The sequence below is a fragment of the Rhinolophus hipposideros genome (assembly GCF_964194185.1).
Source record: "Rhinolophus hipposideros genome assembly, chromosome: 14".
Taxonomy (NCBI): domain Eukaryota; kingdom Metazoa; phylum Chordata; class Mammalia; order Chiroptera; family Rhinolophidae; genus Rhinolophus; species Rhinolophus hipposideros.
In genome coordinates, this window is record NC_138060.1 from 15,651,731 (window position 1) to 15,675,400 (window position 23,670).

Consider the following 23,670-nt stretch of genomic DNA (forward strand, 5'->3'; position numbering starts at 1 on the left):
AATGATTTTCAGTTACTAGCTGTGGGGACAGAGCCAGGAGTGCAGTTTCCAGGCTCTCGGCCTCACGTGGAAAGGTGCTGGCTCAGGTAGTAAATGGTAGTAAATAGCTGTGGCTAGTTGGTCATCAGCTGTAACCAGTGAGCCATTGGCCACTAATATAACTGCCATGGCTACGCTAGCAAAAAATGAGGGCTAGCAAGAAGATGGTGGCTGAGCTAGCAAGAGCGGATTGCAGTTAGCACGGCGGAGTGCGGGTTACAGATTGCAGAGAAGTGGACAGCAGGTAGCAGATAGTGTGGCTCCTGTTTCCTGTGTCTCTAACCCAGCCGCCAGTGAGAATATAGTGGTATGACTCCCCTATCTATGGCTCAGTGGGTGTTCCTTTTTGGCTTCACCATGTCCTGCGTTCTTATGTGGGAAGCGGGACCAGAGACCCCGCATGACACCCCTCACGACAAATGGCGCAGCGAGCAGAGTCTCCTGCATGACACATGGTGCAGCAAGCAGGGTCTGGTGTCGGCTGAAACTCTCCGGAAGGTAATGGAGCATTTTATACGTATAAAAGCTCAGTTTTGTAAGCAGGGTATGGTGTCGGCCAAAGTTCCCCGAAGGGCGGTGGAGCAGTTTGTGCATATGAACACTCAGTCTCAGGAAGACCAGGAGGAGCAGCTGCCAGAGAGCTGGTCTCCCATGGAGGGGTGGGAAGACGTGGACGGTTCCCCGACCAGCATAGGCCAGAGAAAGCGAAGGTCCCTTGTGGCCCTGTGGGCTGGGAAGTGCTTGCAGAGGCAGCCTGGATGCAGGACTTGTAGTCCCAGGAGGAAACACTTGCTGAGTCCTCCGTGGGAGACGAGGGTGAGGTCAAAGTCATTCCTCACCCCCAGGACAGCCCTGGCGAATAACTATGGACTATGGGGAATTGCCTTCCATCCCTAATTTAATGGACCGCTTGACTGTTTGGGAACATACCACCATGTAGTGGAACTGGCGGATGTTTGCTTTTGTGTCTCGACTGGGGGCCGTTGAGAAAATGTGAGAAACCCTGGCGGTTCCCTGAGAGGCCCTGGCTGTACCCAGGGAGACTGGTGGTACCCTAAGAAGCCCAGGAAGTCTGGCTGTGCCCAGAAGCACTGGTGGTGCCCTGAGAAACCCTGTATGTACCCAGAGAGCTTGCTTGTGTCCAGGATATTGCATTCACCTCCAGGCTCCTCGCATAGGGCCCCTCGCTGAAGACACTTGTCACGTAGATTGTGAGGCGAGACCCTGTAGGGGTGGAGTGTGGGGACATTGCCAGGAGGGCAGTTTCCAGGCTCTCGCACTCACGTGGAAAGGTGCTGGCTCAGGAAGTAAATGGCCATCAACTGTGATGGGATGGCCATCAGCTGTGGCTAGTTGGCCGTTAGCTGTAACCAGTGAGCCATTGGCCACTAATATAACTACTGTGCCTACGCTAGCAGGAAATGGGGGCTAGCAAGAAGATGATGGCTGAGCCTGCAAGCGGAGCAGTGAGGGTTGCGAACAGTGTGGCTCTAGACTGCCTAACATCACAGCTTAGTGGATACATAGAAGGTTAAACAACAGTGGCCCAACTTTCTTCAATCTGACATCAGACTGGAAGCAATTTTCTAATGGGATGCTCTAGTTCTCTGTCCTTGATGTTTAAAAAAATAATTTAGATAAACAAAGATTCAAATTTGTCATCAAAATTTAAATCCAAGAAAGCTGGGAAGAAAATTAAGAATTCAAAATTGTTTCAATAATTTGGAATATGCCAGAAACATGGTGAAATTTAACCATCCCACTTTTGACTTTTAAAATTCAAATTGCATCTCAGCATATGGTAGACAAGATATTCTGAAGCACCTCTATCTTGGATAAAATAGACTTTGTCATGTGTTACTGGCCTGAAAGACTTTCAAAATCAGAGTTGCGGACAGTGAACAGCAAATATATGTGAAATTCAGGGTAGTCCCAAGACAGAATGTGTATATTAGATCCAGAAACAATACTAGGTCTTAGCCAGCTCTAAGTTGGAGTAGCTGAACCTAGAGTCCCAACGTATCAGGCCCCTCTAATGGGCTAGAGAAGTCTCAGACGAGTAGCATTTCTTCACTCCAAGAATAAATAAAACAAAGATGCTTTCTATAGGAACGCACCCAGGATTTCCATAGATGATGATTAACCAAACATAGTCATTTAGAAAACAGATCTGAAGAAATTACTTAAAATGCAGCACAGAGTGATATGACATGAAAGATATATATATAAAAGATTTAATGGATATGCAGGATAGACTGAGAAGATCAAAATTCATTGATCAGCATCAAAGAAGGAGATAAAAAAGTAGAGGCCATATTTGAAGGAGTAATAGCTAAGAATTTCCAGGGCAGAAAAAAGACATGAATCCACAGATATAAGAAGCATAACATATCTAAAGCAGGATAAATAGTAGGAAATCTACACGAATAAACATTGTAGTGAAACTGCAGAACACTGAAAGGAAAGATTTTTTTAAAAAATTAAGTGTATTGGGGTAACAATTGTTAGTAAAGTTACGTAGGTTTCAGGTGTACAATTCTGTAATACATTATCTATATCTCACATTGTGTGTTCACCACCCAGAGTCAGTTCTCTTTCCGTCACCGTATATTTGATCCCTTCTACCTTTATCTACCACCCCTGTCCCCCCTTACCCTCTGGTAACCACTACACTATTGTCTGTGTCTATGAGTTTTGTTTCTTCATTTGTTTGTCTTGTTCTTTTGGTTTTCAGTTTAATATGCCACATATCAGTGAAATCGTATGGTTCTCAACTTTTTCTGTCTGACTTATTTTGCTTAGCATAATGATCTCAAGATCTATCCACCTTGTCACAAATGGCACTATTTTATCTTTTCTTACCACCAAATAGTATTCCATTGTGTATATATACCACGTCTTCTTTATCTAATCATCTATCAAAGGACACATTGGTTGTTTCCATGTCTTGGCCACAGTAAATAAAGCTGTAATGAACATTGGAGCACATATATCTTTACGGATGTTTTCAGACTTTTTGGGTATATACCCAAGAGAGGGATTGCTGGGTCATATGGTAATTCTAGTCTTAATTTTTTGAGGAACCTCCACATTGCCTTCCATAGCGGCTGCACCAATCTGCATTCCCACCAACAGTGGTGAGGGTTAAAGGAAAGATCTTCAAAACACCTAGAGATAAAAAAGACAGATTACTCACAAAAGAAAGAATTAGATTGTCAGCAGATTTCTTGGTGGCAATATTGTAAGCTAAAAAATAATAGAATAATATATTCAAAGACCTAAGAACTGGATACTCAGCACTTCAAGAATGAGGGTAAAATACAGATGAAAACAATATGAATTTACAACTGGGAGACTTGACTAACTGAACTTCTAAGATGCACTTCAGAAAGAAGAAAAATGACCAGTTAAAAACTGAAATGAAAGGAGGAATGAGCGAAGAAATTGGTAAATATAATGAATCAAAACAAATGGTCAGTACAAAACAATAATGATGACAATAATAATAATTAAAAAATTATAGGTTTAAATAAAGTCAGAACTAAAATACTGGGCAACAATAAATTCGGAAAAAGGTGATAGGAGTTAAAAGTGTTCTAATGCCTTTGTATTAGTGTGGGAAGGGAATTAAGGTACTAGCTCTAGACTTTATTAAATATACATGATAAAATGTCAATGATATTCACTAATATATACAAATAAGATATATAACTTTCAAACTAATTAGGGGAGAGGGGAAGTGACATAAGTCAATAAAAATAAATAAACACCAATCAACCCAAAAGAAGTATTACAAAAAGTGAGACTCCTTCCCTCAAACAAGCTAGTAAAAATAAATCCAGATATACTAATCCAGTACATGTAAATTAACTAAAACCATCAATTAAAAGTCCAAAATTGTCAAACTGGCTGTTAAAAAATCTGAGAAGCACTGTTTCCATAAGCACTCCTAAAACACTCTTGAACACTCTTGAAACTAAAAGTGTGGAAAATGATATATTTGACAAATACTATCCAAAAGAAAGCTAGAGTAGCTATGATAGTATTAGATAACACAGATGACAAAAAAATATTATTAAGGATGAAGAGGATTACTACATAATGATAAAAAATTCAATCACCAGCAAAATATCAGTTCTAAACTATAGAAAACACAAGTCTTACAATTATTAAAGAAACTGATGAAATCTTTAATTAAAGGAAAACATTAAGCCCAGATGGTCTTAGAAGCAAGTCTAAACTTTCAAGGAACAGATCATTCTATTCTCTCATAAACTCTTCTGGAAAATAGAAAGATAACACAACCCAACTCACTCTAAGATGCCAGTCTAAATTCGATACCAAAACAAGATCAGACCAACATAACTTATCAATCACTCAAAAACATAGAAGTAAAAATCCTAAATAAAATATTAGTACATTGAATCCAGCAATATATAAAATGGATGAGACATTATGATTAAGTTAGGTTCATGCTGGGAATGCCAGAATAGTTTAACATTTAGAAATATATTCCTGTAGTTAACCACATCCACATGTTAAAGGAGAACTGTAAGATCATCCAAAGAGCTGCAAAATTTTAAAATAACATTTGACGGTCCCTCCTGGTAATAATTCACAGGAAACAAGGAAGAGAAATTCCTTGTCCAGTTAAAAGGCATCTTCTAAAAACCTATACCAAATAATCATCCTCAATACTAAAATTCAGAAATACTTCCGTCAAAATCAGAAACAATTCCAATCAAAATCTTAATAGGGCTTTTCAATGATGGTGATGAACTGACTAAAATTCATATGGAAAAGCAAAGGTCCAAGAAAAGCCAAAATAAGCCTAAGGGAGAAGAAAAAGTAGATATTGAAACTTATAAAAGAATAGTCATTAGGGTGGTATGTATTCATGTAGAGATAGACAAAAACAGTAATGGAACAATAGAAATCACAGAAACAGACCCATGCACATAGGGAAACTTGGTTTATGACAACAGTGACCTTTCAGATCAGTGGGGAAAGTAGGGACATTCAGTAAGAGGTGCTAGGACAATTGATTATTCGTATAGAAAAATATGGAATTTAACAACTCTCTCACCCCTCTCCCATTTATTCAAGATAGATTAAAGACTTTAATATAAAAGGTAAAACTTTAAACTTTTAGAAGACAATATGGGAAAATATCTTTAGGATCTTGCCAATACTTGGCACAATCAGACTTTTTCTAATCTAGTGAGTATGAGATGGGATCTCATTGTGATCTTAATCTTCATATCGATGATTAATGGGCTTGAGCATTTTTTCATATATTTATTTGCCATTCATATTTCCGTGTCTGTGAAATACCTGTTCATGTCATTTCCCCATTTTTCTGATTGTCAATGTCTTAATGGTTTGTACTTATATGTGTTGCAAATATATTCTTCCAGTTTGTGTCTTTTCACTTTTCTTTAGTGTTTCTGTATAAACAAGTATTAATTTTAATTTAATCAAATTATTCTTCATGTTTAGTGCTTTTTGTGTCTTGTTTATGAAATCCTTGTCTACCTTATCTGAACGGCATTGATTGAGATTAGGGGAGACAGAGTACTGCAAGGAAACTGGGGATGCAGGTAGTGAATTAGGACAATGGTTACTGGGCTGGCAAAATGACAGCCACCGATAACAGCCAGAAGAGGAAACACAAGCTCCAAGTGACTGAATCACTTGAACACATCTCAGGTGAAGACAGTGGGCTCTGGTTTCATAAAGTCCAGCTCTGCCACTTACTAGCCGTCTACATAAACCTGAGCTGCTTCATGATTCAATAAGGGATGCTGATGAAGAACTGATGATGGTACCAACCTCATAGGGATACAGAGATCAAGCTGAACAATGTGTTTCAAGGTTAGTGCTGGACGTGGCCCAGAGGAAGTGTGTAGAGTGTTAGCTGTCAGCACCATCAATCACCCTTCATAAACCGAGCATTTACTGGTTCTTAAACTCTGAATAGTCAAAGGTCAGTCATGGAAAATAGATTATGAAAACCTCAAATGTAGGCCAGGAATCAGTGGGTGAAGGTTACCAGCAGGCGTGCTCATGCTTGTGTGTGTGTGAATGTAGGGCAGAGTTCTTCTTACTAAGAAAACACACATTTCTCCGGGGCTTCTTGCTGGCTGCCTCACAGGCTTCATTTCCCATTAGCATCCACACCAGCCATGTCACCAACTGACCTTTCAGATCAGTGGGGAAAGTAGGGACATTCAGTAAGAGGTGCTAGGACAATTGATTATTCATATAGAAAGACCAAGACCTCTCCCCTTTAGCTGTCCCTGGTGTCTCTCACGAGACCTTTATCAGCCCACCATACACAGCCACTTAAACATGAACATCTTAATAAAAATGTCAAAGACATGCATCACATTATGCCATCCAAAGCATGATGCTTCCTAAGCTAATGTATTAAAAGGATAAATCATCTTCATTTGTCCCTCTTTTGTCTCTTTGACCGGCTGAGGTCATGCAGGGAGTCAGGGCATACATCTACATGAATGGATCATAGTCTGGTCGCCCGCTGGGCAGTGGTCCTGATGCCCAGGTTGGAGTTCTGGGAACTGGGAGTACTAGGTACCCAATAGGGCTAGGAGCAGGAGGAACCAAGTTTGGTCATCTTTTCCCAATGGCACACGAGTGGTGGGAACAGGCTGAAGAGTCAGAAGCAGGAGAGATATTGAGAAAGAGCAGAAAGGGATGGGGCAGGTGAAGCTAGGAGAAGCCAGTCGTGGGGAATAGACTGCCATTTGCTCCTCGTTTTTGTTCTCAAGTGGATTCAAGCCATAAGGTAGGCAGGTGGCAATTAATAGTGAGTGTACATTTCTTCATGGCCGGCTCTGTACCAGGCCTGGTGCTTTCCATGTGTTACTGCATTTGTTTTCATCTTCACAACAGCTATGGCATGTGTATGTTGTTACTTCCACCATTTAATAGGTGAGGAAGCTGGACTTGGAGATTAGGTAACTGGCCGGCAATTGGAGTAGAGACTTGTCTCCTGAATCCCTGCTCTTAACCACTGTACTCCATGGCACTCAGTGAGCACCTCTAGGGCTTGTGCAGGACTGACATTTTGCAGACCGCTGTGGAGATTCTGCTGAAGTCACGAATGATAGAATGGGCATTGGGGGTCCCTCAGAAAATTGTTTCTGAGGGTCTTTCCCTTTAGAAATGCACCTCACTTTAGTGATGGCAGCTCCCCTCCGGTGTGGCTACTTGGGAACACAGCCTCATTGGATGTGAGTGGGTCTTCCGCTGACTTCTGCTTCCAGAGCAGTCTGTTTCCAATCTCTGAGAATTAATTTCAAGTAATAGATTTGAGACTTCATCTGCAACACATTCACACATGAGTCCTCTGAGGCTGTGCGGAAGGTTGGAAACACGGGGATTTGCTCTCTGGCAGGGCGATGCTGCCATTTACTAAAGGTACACTTCTGACAAATTGTTTATTCTCACTGGAACCCAGTTTACAGCTCTGTAAAATATGGGTAATAAAGCACTTATTTCATGAATTTATTCTAAGTATTATAAATTTGTAAATGAAATAAGCATTGGCTATCAGTTTTCCTCTCCCACCTACCATTCCCCTCATGCCACCCCTGTGACCAACATTAGTGAACCAAATGCACTCCCATGTGCTCAGGACTACCCCTGCCTTTACACTGAAAGTCCGCCTTACCCCTGCCCTTAGTCTGGGGCAAACGGGATGCTTGGTCACCCTCCCCAACGCTGCAGTCAGAGAAGTCATAATAGTCCAGATAAAATGGTGACCAATGTGGCTCCAGAAGGTCTGAGTCCAAGATTTACACTGGTGATTTCAAAACCATGAGAGTTCTGTAGCCATTGGATGTAGAATGATAGCTGAGAGGCATAGGAAACTCACAGAATTCAAAGGTTAAGTCCAATTAGTTATCTAATTTTGAGTCCCCAAGGCCAGGAACTGTCTTATTCATCTTTGTATCCCCCTCCCCCCTGAGTAGGTTGAATTGTTGAACCAGTGAATAACAAATCCCCTAAAATTCCCACAATGCAAAATAATCCCCAGTCCCTGGCAGGGAGCTGCTTGTGTCAACAAGTCTCCAGGGCTGGTTTCTTAAGGTTTCGTGTTATGAATGACATTGGCCCGCATCTAAATCTGGTTCTGAGATTGCTCTGAAGCAGTCTCTGCCTGTGGTGGGGAAATCTCATCCTGGAGTAGGGTTCCAGCTTCCAGAGTCATTCATGAGTCATTGTTTCGTTAAGGATCGACACCTTCTGCTCATAGTTGCTTTCCTCACCCTGTATTTGGGACTGATGTAGTTCTTAATGGATTTATAAATAATTGCTTCAATGCATGATGACTCAGGAAGGGTGTCTAGAGAACATCACACAACCTACTGAGGTCCCCTACTCATGGCTTGAGGTATCTTCCAAGCTCTCAGGCCTCTTATGTGTTGGGTAAGCATGGGGTTCCCGAATTTGGAGAGAAAACATCCTCAGTGGCTGGGACTCTCAGGGGTGGGGTGGGGATAGGGACATGGATGATCTCAGTGTTCGAGGTTGGAACACGCGTGGCCTTGTCACTGCTAAGTGCCAGAGAAGACATGGTACAGGAGACTGCCCAGGTGCTTGGACTCCGGTATTGAACAGTTCTGGCTGTGCCTCTTCCAAGCTGTGAGATCTGAGTCAAGTGACTCATCCTCTATGAGGCTCAGTCTCCGCATCTATGAATTGAGGATAATAGTAGTACTCAGGTGTAGTGAGGTTTAAAGACCTAGTACATGAAAAGAAGATGTATAATATGTGGCCTAATACAGCTCAATACCTGTAGTCACTATTATTGTCTTATTAGTGTTGTGATCCAACATTAGTACCCCATACAACATTGTTCCAAGGGGAGAATACCCCCACTCAAAATCAACAAATGTAGTGTCAAACAGCAAGCACTTAATAAATGTTAGCTGCTGTTATTAAGAGCTTTTAAATCATCATCTGCTTCCTGGATCTCAGTCACCCAGCTACCTTGTGAACACCAGGAGAAGCTCATTTAAGAAACTCCGTGAGACACGAAAGTTAATATTCCTGCCAAAACCTGAATATAACATGAAGAAAACTCAGACAAACCTAAATTGAGGGAGATTCAACAAAATAACTGGCCTGTACTCTTGAAAAATGTCAAGGATGTGAAAGACAGAGAAAGGCTGGGGAACTGCTCAGATTGGAGAAAACCAGGAGACAGGACTGCTAAATGCCATACATAATCTTGGCTTGGATCCTGGGCTGGAAAGAAAGAAACAGCTATGAAGGACATTATTAGAGTAAATGGGAAAATTTGAATAAGGTCTGTATATTAGGTAATAACACCTTAGGATTGCTAAACCTTCTGGTTTTGATAATTTTCCTGTGGTTATTATATAAGAGACTGTACTTGCTCTTGAGAAATCACCCTGAAGTATTTAGGGATAAAGGGCCAGAATGTCTCCGATTTACTCTTTAACACTTCCAGAAAAAGTCTTTACATATAGAAAACTAATGAAAAAGCAAATATAGCTAAATATTTTTTGATGAAGCTGGGTGGAGAGTATGTAAGAGTTTGGGGCTATACTAACAACTTTTATGCACATTTGAAATCATTGCCAAATAAAAAGTAAGACAAATAAAATGAAGCTAGGGAACCACCAAACCCTTAAAAGAAGAATGAGACACTTGTAGGTTGGCAAGCAGCCAGCTCCCAGCTCAAGACCCACCACTCAGTAGCTGTGAGAAGCCCGTTCCCTCTTGGTCCTGTTTCCTCACTGGCCCGTCTCATGGTCAGCCTGGAAAGGCCTACTTTATATCAACAGGCAGCTTTAAAATCTGCCACAGAGGCAGGGACAAGTCCTTGGGCATGTTGGTAAGGAGAGAAAGGCAATGGATTCAGCTCAGTGCACTGGCCAGAAGGAAGAGCTGGGCCTGGAGCTTCGATGGCATCATTTGACCTGCCTGCAACCTCTTAACCTAGAAGGTGTGAGGGTGAAAAGCGTTGTGGTGCCTAAAGGGTCTGTTCTAGCACTGAGACCTGCCTTAAAGGGGCAAAGAAGGCAAACTTGGCTCCCCAGGAGAGGAGCCGTGCTCACTATCAGCCAGTAGAGGGCGCTGTTGCCTCCCGTCATCCTTTGACTAACAAGCTATCCATCCACTCCGGGGTGTCCAGAGTGATTTCACCGATCCGCAGGTTTAGTTACTTGTCCAAGGTTGTAAAGCCAGTAAGTGGAAATTCATATGCTTTAACCTCCACACTAGTATTTTCAACAGGGTGTGGTCTCCACCTCTTGAGGACGTTTGACATATTTGAACTTGTCACGACTAGGGGGGTGCTATGGCAACTAGTGGGGAGAAACCAGGAATGCTGCTAAACATCACACAATGCATAGGGTGGGAATAAGGTGAGGTGAATGAGGCAGAGTTGTGAAAGTGCAGTGTTTATTTATCCTGTCTTTATTTAATGTTTTGATACGTTGCTCATTATAGACTTCCCTGCATTAACTTTGATTATTCAAAATATTGCAAAATGTTTTGAATATTAATTATTCAAAATATTCTTTATCTTGATTACCTAGTTATTTGTCACCCCCTTAAATTTTGCACTGGAGGCCAGTGCCTCATTTGCCTCACCCTAGTCCTGCCTTGGTAGATCTAAGCCATTAATTGAGACACCACCAGTTCAGAGTTTGCAATATATTAGATGAGATCTGGAGTTATAAGGTCTTTTTGTACCTATAAAGAAAGGGGTGGCAAAATAATTAATCCTGAGAACCCCAATTCCTGCTTTTGATGTCACTTCATAGTTAGCAGCGGGAGCCTGACTTTTTTATCTCTAAGTCTCAGTTTTTTCACATGTAAAACGGGGATGGTCATCTTTTCTATGCACAGTATATTCTAAAGATAGAATCTCCCCCCAGCTGAGTACCTCTAAGGGCCAGACACTCCTGGTCTGCCCTTTCATTATAAATTCACTAACTTGTCACAGCTCTACCATGTAAGAGTTATGATCCCCATTTTTAAGGTGAAGAAATGGACACAGAGAGGTATAGTTATTTGTCCAAGGTTGAAAAGTCAGCAAGTGGAAAGGCATATGCTTTAACCTCCACACAAACATTTTCGACAAGGTGTGATCTCCACCACTTAGGGACATTTGATATATTTTAACTTGTCACGACCAGTGGGGTGCTATGGCAAGTGGGGTGCTATGGCATCTAGTGGGGAGAAGCCAGGGATGCTGCTAAACATCACACAATGCATAGGACAGCTGCCTGCAACATAGAATTATCTGGTCCAAAATGTCACCACTAAGGTTGCGACAGCGTGGAGAAGCCTGCTCCACACTCTGTTCCCAAGTCAGGGAGTTAAATGAGAACTTAACATTCAGTGCTTCACAAAAGGCAAGATGTTCTGTAGTGGTTGTTATTATTTCTTTTGTTTTAGTGGCCTGGGGTTTTCCTATGTTATCCAGGGACCTGGGTTTCCTTGGCTCGGTGCTCTCACAGGTTGGTCGAGAAGCTGAGCTCTGGAGTCAATCTAAGTGTCATATCAGGAATTCAACAATGATTTATTGAGCACCTGCTAGTACATATGCTACGTATGCACCTGTCCTGTCCCGAGCAGTGCAGACACACATTGGTGTCCCTGCCCCTACACAGCAGTCTGGGGGGCAGGGGGTGACAGACAATAGACAACACAAAAGCTCATAGCTAATAATACACTGTGATACAGGCCACAAAACAGAGGGGCTAGCGGTGGTGGGGAGTGGGGTAGGCAGCCAGGCTTCTCTGAGAGAATGGCATTTAAGTTGAGACATGGAGCTGGGAGGAAGAGCTGCAGGTGGAGGAAACAGCTGTGCCAAGGTCCTGAGGTGGGAACTGAAAGCCAGGCAGTGTGAGAAGAGGCCAGTGGGGAGGAAGAGAGAGTAGAGTGATGTGACCTTGAAGAGGTAGGTGGGTGAGGGCCACAGAAAATAGTGTGGTCTTCATGTCAAATAAAAAGACTTTAAAGGGTTCTTCTAATCAGAGCAGGGACACATCAAGGCCTTCCCTTCAGAAAGTGATCTGCTTGAGGTCCAGGCACAGCCCTGTGTGAGATGCTGCATGAAGTCAAAACCCAGAGCCCGCTTCATCAGCTGGAAACCATCATGCAAAGGTGAGGTCTGTTCCAATTATGCAACCTTAAATAATGCACCTTCCCTGCCCCAACCCCCAAGCTGGTTGTGAAACATGATGAGTGGAGCAATTTGCATACGTTATAAGATTATTGCAAGGACTCATTCATTATCAGACAAAGAATGACATCACTGACTAGAAACACCTGTTTGGGTCACGCGGCTCCTCCTTTCACAGTATCGGGGACTTTCCCATAAGCCCCTTGTTGCTTTTGGGTGACAGCCTGTAGCACTTTCACTCCCCCTGGAAGCCCCATCTTGCCTTCCTCAGATGCTGAGGTGTCCTTCATCCAGTGTGTTGGCCCCCACTGAGTCCTGTCCCACCAGGGCCTCGGGTGAGTGGCCATGGCTGCCAGTGATGCTTGGGGTCATACATCTGAACTCCTGACTCTCATTTCTGCCCACTCAGAGGGCATTATCGGACTCTTCTGGAGGGACTTACTGACAAGAACTAGAGCTTAAGGCATGAAGGGATTTGACTGTTCCTGCTCAATTGGGACGGTATTTCCCAAGGAGGACGCTGCTCAATATATTAAAAGGAATTATAGTATGAAGAAAAGGGTCCCACAGACAATCAATTCAGGACACCCTGTTTCAACACAGTTTAGCAGCTTTGTCACAGGACTTTTCAGAACATTTAATATGCTGATGTGGAATATAAATCTCCAAAAGGGAGTGATCTATATTATCTTTCTTTCAGGGTCCTCTTCCAGGCTAGTGTTTAGAAGTACATGCTCCAGGAAATGCCATTGATAGTCATGAAATGGCAGAAGAAAGGACACCTCAGAGTGGGTCAGGCCAGTGGCTGCCTTTCCTTCCAGGCTCCTGGAATGGACTATCTCAAACTCCCAATTCCCAACACTAGAGTCCACAGAAGGCTGAGCGGCAGGTTTCTGCTGTCTCTGAGCTGGCTAGTACACCTCTTCATGACCCTGCCATTATCAGTGACTGCTGGGCTGGCTGAAAGTTGCCCTCGACTCAGTTTGCACACAAAGACATGTTGGCATGGACATTGTTTAACCTGCTCTGAAGAATAAAAAGCTTTTAGCACTTTTTCTTTTTAATTACTAAACAAGTATGTGTTTTTGTAAAAACGAAACAAAAGAAAACAAAAACCCAAAGTGTCTACAGTAAAAAATGGAAATCCTTTCAGTTCCTCCCCGCCGCCTCCCCACAGTGTTCCTTATTAAGGTTTTGCCTGGTTTGGTGGGGAAGAAGCCTGTCTGCAGTCAGAGAGACTGGGTTCAAATCCCAGCTCTGCCACATGCTAGCTCTGTATCCTTGGGCAAAAGCCTCAGTTTGCTCATCTATAAAATGGAGGCACTATAGTAAGGGCCTGAAGGACCACTGACTGAGACAAAACAAAGAAAGCACTTGATGAAGCCCCTGCACCTAGTTGGATTCAATTAAATTGGACTCTTAGGATTTTCCCTCCAGAATCCAGGTACTTTTTTTTTTTTAAGTCCAATTCCACGCAGTGAGTGTGCTAATTACAGAACAGGCTCAATCTCTTCTGTCTATTCATGTGATTTTTGTTTTCCTAAGTCCTCAAGGGCAGTTTCTATATGCAGAAATCACTCTTCAGAGGTTTAGTTAAGTTTTCAAATTAATATTTAAATTATCAAAGTTAATAATTTAAACACAGATTAGTTTACTCCCTCATCCTATAGGTTAGCTTATGTTTGATACTGGGAACTAAAACCTTCCCCAGGACCCTGACATGGTGGTTATTGCCTTAGAAGATATCATGCTTTCAAGTTCAGCTTATAAGAGTTCTTATTCCTTTTACAAGTCTAGCTAGGATTGCCAGACAGAATATAGGATGCCCAATTAAATTTGAATTATCTAAAATTCAAATTTACCTAGTGCTTTCTGAATTTGTATTTGCTAAATCTGGCAACCCTACATCCAGAAAACTTAAATAATTACTTTTAAGGAGTTCTGGACCCATTTACAAATTTTAAACTTATTTTATACGTTTAATATACTTTGTTTCCTTGTAAAGTTCTTTAACTGTGTAAACTAACAGAAAGCCACCCCTTTTAACGCTAAATAATTCTAACTCCAATAAATTAAACTTATAAAACACTATTAACCCCAAATTCTTATAAACGTTCCCTAAGCTTTCTTCAATTTAAAGTCACGAATCTAAATTGTTCCCCCTCAACTGGCACATTGTGTGTTGGAGTTACAAAATTGTCAATTTAACAGGCCAGTATCTCTCATTTGTTACAAGTTCATAACATATCACATATGTACAAATCTCTTCTTAAAAGACACTCACAAAAAAGTGCGTCTCACTTAATTCCAAAATCTTTCTCTGGTTGGAAGATGCCCGTTCCCTGAGGAGGTAATCACCACTTTGCTGACTAAAGCTGCTTTCACCAGAGATTCATCCAGGCCTGAGGTCTGGGCTGGAGACAACAGGGAGATTCGTCTCACCAGCAGCTCAGGAAACCATCATTTCCTCCCATGTATTATTTGGGGTTATCTCCTTAGAATGCCTGGGCGTACTTGGCCAGAGATTTTGGCCAGGATGCTGACTGGACATATGCTGGCAATACACACATGCTCTTCCCTGAGGCTGTGGCCACATGCCCATCACTTCAGGAGGAGGTAATCTCTACGCTGATCTTAATGCTGGCTTTAAGTGATTCTCATTACCTGCTCTCTTCACAGAAACTTTTTTCTTGCCACAGTCTGCAAATCTCGCCCTGGTTTATAGCCGGATTGAATTTTGTATTTCTTTGGCTTTTCAGACCTTCATCTCTTCCTGCCCAAATCTCTACAAGTCATTTACTTGGGCTGAAATTCTGCAATTCTTGCAAAAAACCTTCCTTTCTTGGGGCCACACGACTCTCACAAACATCAACATAATATCAGGTTGAATCATGGATCCCCCCAGGGGCTTTCACTGGCTCTTTGTCCTTAAAGTCCAAGGACATTTTGCTGACCCTGTCTAGCAGACCAGCAATGGCTCTTCCTGGCAACACGCTGCTAACATTTGGTGTGTTAAAAACTGCCTAACAAATTATGTAACCCAAACGAGACTTGACCTTAATTACGTCCTCAGGGTGGTAAGAGAATCAGAGCTGGGGTGTGTTTGGGGATCTCTGGCTGCCAAGTCCAGGGGATGGCAGAAAACAGCAGAATTTCCCGCTGCCCCTGCTTCACTCTCCTCCCGACAAAGCCTCCATCACCCCAGGTGCCCTCTATGGTGGACCACATCCGAGTTCATCCATTTTCAGGAAAAGGCATGTGGCCATTTGTGACCACAGGAAAGATGACCAGATGTGACAGCTGGCTCCCCGTTGGGGTGGGAGTGACTTTGCAGAGGATAGTGCCTCAATTAGGCAGACCAATTTTCTCACCAGAGTGACAAAATCAGGAACTCCTAAAACACGAGCCCATTTCCTTCATTTCCTTGGGGAATAAAACCCATGATCTTTAGTTCCTCAGAGAAGTGAAAGTAGCAACACGGAATCCTGTCATTCCTGTTATCTGCAGGCTTTATAAGTCAGCCAATCTGAGGACGTGGCCTGAGGACGTGGCTCTGAGCCCTGTTCCGCACACTGCTGTCCTCTCACTGAGCCCTGAACCGGGAGAAGGGCCAGGATGTCTCCACTGCTGGCTGCCCTGCTGCTTCTCCTGTCCATCAATGGCAATCTGGCCCTGAAGATCTGCTCCTTTAACGTGAGGTCCTTTGGGGAAACCAAGACGGTAAACCAGAACGCCATGGATGTCATTGTGAAGGTGAGCCCCTTTCCTGTCAGGACTGACGGACACCCCTCATACCCTCTCTACTGCTGTCAGGCTTGAAGAGACTCAGCAGGAATTTAAAGGTAGTCTCCAGGTTCAAGGTAGCAGCTGGCTTGGAATTTTGTAGCAATAACAACAGCCCTGTTTACAATAACCACCTCACCCCTCTGGGCCTCTGTGTCATCATCTTAAAATGGGGACAATAATAGTGCCAACCTGTAGGACTGTGGTGAGGAACACATGAGCGGTTAGGTGTAAAGCTCCTAAAACATCCCAGTAAGCGCAGGTAAGGGCTGACTGCTACTAAATGCTTACTACCATTTATCGGACGTCGTGTCAGGCACTGAAACACAGGATTTCGTTTCATCACCCTTAGAAAGGACTCTTATCCCCCAAGTAGAGATGATGAACTATGAAAGGTAAAGAACCATTGTTCAGCTGGTGGTGGGTGGGGAGCTGGGATGCCTGACCAGCTGGTCTTTTAACCATCAGTGCAGCACTGATTTTTGCTTGTTTGCTTGCCTTCCTTCTTTCCCTCCTTCCTTCCTTCTCTCCTTCCTTCTCTCCTTCCTTCTTTCCTTCCTTCCTTCCCTCCTTCCTTCCTTCCTTCCTTCCTTCCTTCCTTCCTTCCTTCCTTCCTTCCTTCCTTCCTTCCTTCCTTCCTTCCTTCCTTTCTTTCTCTCCCCCTCCTCCTCTCCCTCTCTTTCTCTTTGCTTCTCCTCAGTCAGCCATCAACCTTTTCCCAACTCCCAGTTCTAATCTTTTCTCCACATAGGTGAGACTTTCCTTGGGTAATGTAACAAATGACTTGCATCTCTGCTCAAATTCCTCTGGAGTCAGTTGACTCTCTACCCTAAAGGTTAATTTACGTTTGATGCTGGTTGCTGAAACCTTTCCCAGGACTCTGACTGGGTGTTATCGCCTTAGAAAACCCTGGAGGCACCATGACATAGTGGGACTGCAGGAGCCCCCAACGTGGCAGCCGCAGCAGCGGGGTGAGTCAGCTTGGGAAGTCCCTTGGGCTCCCTGAGCCTCCAGGGCTTTTCAGTGACATGAGCCTTACACAACCTAGAGTGCAGGTTGACTGAGAGAGGTCAAGGTGAGTGAGGGCCCCCCCCACCCCCCCGCAGCTTGTAGCCAGGCAAGTGGTCACAAACAGGATCTGCTGTTATTATTAGGCAAAGTGCATTAGGGTGAGGACTGGCAGGCTGTGCTCTTCCTTAGACAGTCCTTTCAAATTCAGTCATCCCTGCCCTTTGGATAGTACCCAAGGCCTTTCAGGTATCATTGTTTACCCAGGACAGCCATGCCAAGCCTGTGAGAACGGTGACTCCCTGGCTCACCTGGGAACTCTGACATGCAAGGAAACTATTTTCCCGCTTCCTCACAGAAGTTTCCATGGAGCCTGGATACCTACTGAGTTCCCATCACCTACCTCATTTGTTTCATTCAGGAAATGTCACCACAATTTTAAGAGGCTGTCATTTTGTCCTTTGGTGATTCCACCGTGGGGGGCTTGCAGTCAGCGCCTCCCTAAGCTGCTGTGCCCCACAGGGCTGACTGATGGACAGCCCATCATACCAAACACCAAGCTTGTCTGAACTCTTTGTCAAAGCCTCCTTATGTTCCCCATCACTGCAAAATCATCCTGTAAACAGAGGCCACCCCCAAACCGCGCCAGAGACCCCCGAGCACTTATAGTGAAACTCAAATCCCAGGCACTCAGGATAGTAGTATTTATAGGGTCCCTTGTCTGAGCATCTACTATAGGCCAGGAATTTTATATTCTGTTTTAATGCTATGATGTAGGTGGCATTGCCCCCACTTTATAACTGAGAAGAAAGACTCGGAATGGTGAAGTGACTCATCCAGGTTTCCATAACTAGTAAGGGGGAAAACCAGGATCAAATCCAACTGTATAACCCAACCATGTAAGTGGAGATACCTTTTCTACTCTTCCATACTGGGTTTATCACGTCAGAGATGACGAATGAGGGAGATCTGCCTGCCCCATCTTGGGTTTGCTGGTTGGTATTATATTCTTCAAATGCCAAAGCCTGCCTGGGTAAGGCTCTTTCTGTCTGTGACTTCTTTACTTTGTGTCCTTAAAGAGCAGAGCTTGTTCATCCAACAAATCCTCGTTGAAGGTAGGCCATGTGCCAGACGCTCCAAGGCACTGGAGTGAGATGGTACATGTGGGAGGTACATAATAATTTCAAGACTGTTGACTGTGTGCCAGGCTCTTAATATGCAGTGTCCAACCAAGTTCAGCCTCACAACCCCTCTGATTAGTATGCCCATTTTACAGATGAGGCAACTGGAGTTCAGAGAGATGAAGTAAGTCAAGGTCGTGGAGTAAGTAAGTATAAGAGCAAGGGTCAGAGCAAGGCCTGATTGACCCTAGCTTGGCTTTTCCCCACCATACTGTGTGGCCCCCTGTTTAGAGGCATGAAAGAGGGTTTCATAGGCTGCTCTCTGCCCCAGATTTTTCTAGTGTTCTCCCTACCACCATTTCCCCTCTCCCCAGGCCCACTCATGACACCCTTTATTGGGATTCCCTCACCACTGGCGGTGCACAGCCCCTATTCCCCTCCTCTTCTGTGAATGGAGTCAGGAAAACTCACTGAGTTTCAGGTCTGAGAGGGCCTTCTGGTTATCCTTTTTCTTGGATCCTCTTCCTGAGGAGATGGAGCCAGGAGTTCTGGAGCCTCCCCCCACAGTGGTCCTCCGACCTGAAATTGGGGCAGAGAAAAATATGTCATGAATGAATTTGAAAACTAAATAGTTAATGACTATGGGGCAAACACTTTCAATGTAACATTAAGCTAAAAACACAAGACCAAGCTGTATAATAAATATTGCCATCCTTTGCTCAATATCTGCTCTGTGCCATGGACTAGGCTGAGCATTTTATATCCATTATGTTATTTAATCCCCATGAGTGGGGGATTGTCCCAGTTCACAGATAAAGAATCTGGCAGTTCCGGAAGCATAAGTGTTCAAAGTCACACAGTGATAGAGTCAAGTGGTGAGTGACAGAGTCAGACGTGAATGCAAGATTGTTGTACTCAATGTCCATACTTGGGACCAATGGGCTAGTCATTTTGATGTCAATTTTGTAAATGTAGAAATATGGAAAAGTGTCTTAGTGGTGGGGTTACAGCTCATCAGATGATTTTTATAATCTTCTGTCTTTTCTGCATTTTCCAAATTTTCTACAATAAACAACATTATTTTCATAATTAGAAAGTTATAACAAAATTATTGTTAAAAGGACTGAATAGGAAATGTAGTCCCATTTTTCTTACAATGCCATAAAGAAGATTTAAACACAGGCAGATATTTGTGCTTTATGGACTTGGCTCAACTGGTTCCAATAAGGCCCTTCCTTTCTCCTTCCCTCCCCTCTTTCTTTCACTCATGCCAGATGCTGTGCCAGGAGTTGGGCATAAAGTGGTGAATAAAGCAAGGCCGAGCATGTTGCCTGGCACACAGAAGGCCCTTGGTAAACCTTTTTCAGATGGATGAACCAACAGATGGATAGATGGGTGGGAGGATGGATGGATTGATGAAAGTCAAACAGCTAAAGTTACGGGTCCCATCCCCAGGAGAATTCTGATAATAGGATCTTGAGCCATTACTCACTGCAGTGGAGATTCCAGTCTATAGAATAGAAAATATTCCCAGAGGTGCCTGCCCACAAGAAGTGGAAATCAGTAACTGCTGGAGATATGGGGCTCATGAGGTATTTGTTATGCAGGCAAAAGAGTTGTAAACAGGAAATCTGGAGGTCCAATCCTTCTACTCAGGAAAGAGAGTCTGAACCCATTTTCCCAGTATGGCTGGATCACACCCAAAAAGGCATTTAGTCTTTGAGGAGAAGCAGTTACAAGGACATGGTGATTTCCTTGGCGGTTGAGTGTAGCGGTCAAGAGGGACTCTGTAGTAGATATTCCATTGCCCCATGGTCACTCTGTGTAAAATTACTTCACCTCACTGAGCTTCTGAGTCCCCAGTTGTTCAATGAGAATAATAAGAGGACCTGGTCCATTTTTAATTAATTAATTTATTTATTTATATTTTTATTTTTTTAAAGATTTTATTGGGGAAAGGGAACAGGATTTTATTGGGAACAGTGTGTACTTCCAGGACTTTTTCCAAGTCAAGTTGTTGTCCTTTCAGTCTTAGCTGTGGAGGGTGCAGCTCAGCTCCAGGTCCAGTTGCCATTGCTAGTTGCAGGGGGCACTGTCCACCATCCCTTGTGAGAGTTGAACCGGCAACCTTGTGGTTGAGAGCCCGCGCTCCAACCAATTGAGCCATCCGGGAGCTCAGCAGCAACTCAGCTAAAGGTGCCGTGTTCAATCTTAGTTGCAGGGGGCAGAGCTCACCATCCCTTGCAGGACTCAGAGGAATTGAACTGAGCCCACTGGCCCATGTAGGAATCGAACCGGCAGCCTTCGGAGTTAGGAGCACGGAGCTCTAACCGCCTGAGCCACCAGCCTGGCCTATTATGAAGATTTAATGAGTTAATGATAAGAGCTAACTCTATAAAGCCCTCACTATGTGCCAAGCACCATATTACCATGTTTACCAGAAAATAAGACCTAGCCAGACCATCAGCTCTAATGCATCTTTTGGAGCAATAGTTAATATAAGACCCGGTATATATTATATTATATTATATTATATTATATTATATTATATTATATTATAGCCCCGGTCTTATATTAAAATAAGACCGGGCCTTATATTAATTTTTGATCCAAAAGACTCATTAGAGCTGATGGTCCGGCTAGGTCTTATTTTCAGGGAAACATGGTAGGCACTTCATATGAGACATTTCATTTAACTTTCTTTTTTTAAAAAAAGATTTTATTGAGGAAGGGAACAGGACTTTATTGGGGAACAGTGTGTACTTCCAGGACTGTTTTCCAAGTCAAGTTGTTGTCCTTTCAATCTTAGTAGTAGAGGGTGCCGTTCAGCTTCAAGTTGTTGTCCTTTCAGTCTTAGCTGTGGAGGGCGCAGCTCAGCTCCAGGTCCAGTTGCCTTTGCTAGTTGCAGGGGGTGCAGCCCACCATCCCTTGCAGGAGTCGAGGAATCAAACTGGCAACCTTGTGGTTAAGAGCCCGTGCTCCAACCAAATGAGCCATCCGGGAGGCAGCTCAGCTCAAGTTGCTGTGTTCAATCTTAGTTGCAGGGGGCAGAGCCCACCATCCCTTGCGGGACTCAGTGAAATTGAACTGAGCCCACTGGCCCATGTGGGAATCGAAGCGCAGCCTTCAGAGTTAGGAGCATGGAGCTCTGACCACCTGAGCCACCGGCTGGCCCTCATTTAACTTTTGTTAAGTTAGAATCACACCTGTCATATCTTAATAAATATAGGCCACCTCCTAACCCACAATTCCTTTCTCATCAAGCATTTTCTTTTTAAAATAACACTTTAATTTTTAAAATTACAATAATTTTTAAAATTATAAGCTTGCAACTTATTAATTGATTTAATTAAATTAAAAATAGTCATTATGGACAATTTTTAAAATATAAAAACATATGAAGAAAAAAAAATTCACCCAGTATTCTATCACTCAAAGATAACAGTTGTTGGCATTTGAGTAACTTTGTTGTGGCCATTTTTCTATGCAAACATAAATACATAAATCTGCATCTATTTTGCAGGATGGAGGCCACGTTATATCAGTTCTGTGTTCTATTTTTATATTAGAAGTATTTCATATGTTGTTAATATTCTTTTAAATCATGACTTTTAATGCTATATAATGCCTTATGTTTTCAATATATTTCATTTAATGCTTTCTTATTGGGGGATACTTGTTTCCAATTTTTTTGTTGCAGTGCGTCTTGCTCTTTGTACAAGTAGTACTACTACTAACACTAATAATAATTTATTGTGTGTCTCCTATATGGCTGGCACTGCTCTAAGTACCCATTTAATCTTCCAGCAGCCCTGTAGGAAATGATTATCAATCGTTCCAATTTACAGATGAGGAAATTAATGTGAAGAGAAGTAGTAGATTTTTCTTTACAATGATAGACATTCCTCAAAGTGGGAAAACTAGACCAAAAGGCAAATACATTTTTTAAAGCTTTTGATACGTACTCTAAAGTTCCGTCCAGAAAGGTCTAACAGTCATAGATGACTGAATCAGCAGGCTGGCTCGGTGAGCAGCGCCCCGCTCTCTCTGGGGAAACCTGCAAGGCTGATGTCATAGATGCCAAGCCTGTTGGTGGAAGGAATCAGACTCGGACAATCTTCCTCCTCGGTCATTACACAGGTGCATCTCTAGACCCCAGCAGCTTCTTAAAAACTGTACAAACCAACGTGGGTGGCTGTCCCCATGTCACCCTTCTGGAGAGGGAGCCAGAACATATGCTGCGGAAAAAAGGCCGGGGGCATAACACATCTGCTCCATGTCTTTGATGGCTGTGTGAAAGGACAGAATTAACCTTGGGGATGCTCCTTGGCCAATAAATCTTGTGTCGTTGAGCCCAGCAGGATCCCTCACACGGAAAGGTCCTCGTGGTCTCCAAGCGGTGCAGAAATGGTCTGCACTCTGATCTCCAGGCTGTTGCTCATCCTGAAGGAGCCTCTTCTGCCTTCTTTATCCACTGAGCTCCTTCTCACCTTTCAGAGTCTCTTCAAATGCCGTCTCCTCCTTGGAGACTTCCATGACCCTCTGGGCAGAAGTAGTTAATTATTCCTCAACCATCTCACAGCTGTGACTTTTGTTTAGCACAAATTTCAACGGCCTCTCATTGTAGCTAGTTGTTTCCACTTGTCTCTCTCACTGGACTATGAATCTTTGAGGGCAGGGACTATATTTTAACAGTGTGGCACGGTAGACTCACAAAGACCTGAGTTCCCATCCTGATCCTACCATCAATACTGGCTGTGTGACTTTGAGCTGGTCACTCAGTCGCTCTGAGCCTGATTTCCTCCTATGCCTAATAGGCTAATAATCATAGTCGTCTCATAAGGTTGGTGAGGCTCAGAGTAGGCTCACAATAAATGTCAGCTCTTATCATTATTATCATTACAATTATACCTCTTTATTTCCTCAGTATCCAGACTGGTACTTTTCACTTACTAATGCACTATTTATTATTATTATTATTATTCAAATAAAGTCAAGAGGTAGGATGTGCCGGGTATGATCGTGGGCTTTAGATTTGGATTGCCTAGGTTCACATTGACCTCAGCCACTTTCTAGCTGGGTGACTTCGGGTACTTGACTTCGCTTTCTGGAGCCACAGACTCCTTGTCTTTAAAATAGACATAGTAATGGCACCTTCCTCAGGGAATCCTTCATTTATTTCAGGGAAGGAGTTAATTCATATAAAAAGCATCCAATTTGATACTTAAAACATAATAAGTACCCCCTAAAAGATTTTTATTAGTTGTAGTAAATGGCCTCAAACACCTGGGAATTCTCTCCACAGATCATCAAACGCTGCGACATCATCCTACTGATGGAAATCAAGGACAGCTCCAACAGGATCTGTCCCATGCTGATGGAGAGGCTGAATGGGTAAAGATGGGGCCCCTGGATCCTCTGTGGGCTCAAAGTCAAGTGCAAGGGCACTTGTAAAGCCCTAGGGAACTGAACCTAGTATGAGAGCCAGGACTCACCCCAACCACCAGCTCACGTGACCAACATTACCCA

General features: G+C 43.2%; 1 protein-coding gene across 2 annotated transcripts in view; it reads left to right on the forward strand.

Moving 5' to 3' along the window:
* The window catches only part of DNASE1L3 (deoxyribonuclease 1L3), a 42,641-nt gene that overhangs the window by 5,302 nt on the left and 13,669 nt on the right, over window positions 1–23,670 (forward strand). The window contains exons 2-4 of one of the 2 annotated variants that reach the window (XM_081071512.1): window positions 12,082–12,210; window positions 15,737–15,982; window positions 23,447–23,535. In XM_081071512.1, coding sequence (XP_080927638.1) covers window positions 15,845–15,982; window positions 23,447–23,535 — 227 coding nt within the window. In that variant the 5' untranslated portion in view covers window positions 12,082–12,210; window positions 15,737–15,844. The remainder of the gene's footprint in view (window positions 1–12,081; window positions 12,211–15,736; window positions 15,983–23,446; window positions 23,536–23,670) is intronic. The other variant, XM_081071511.1, reaches the window with a different exon arrangement.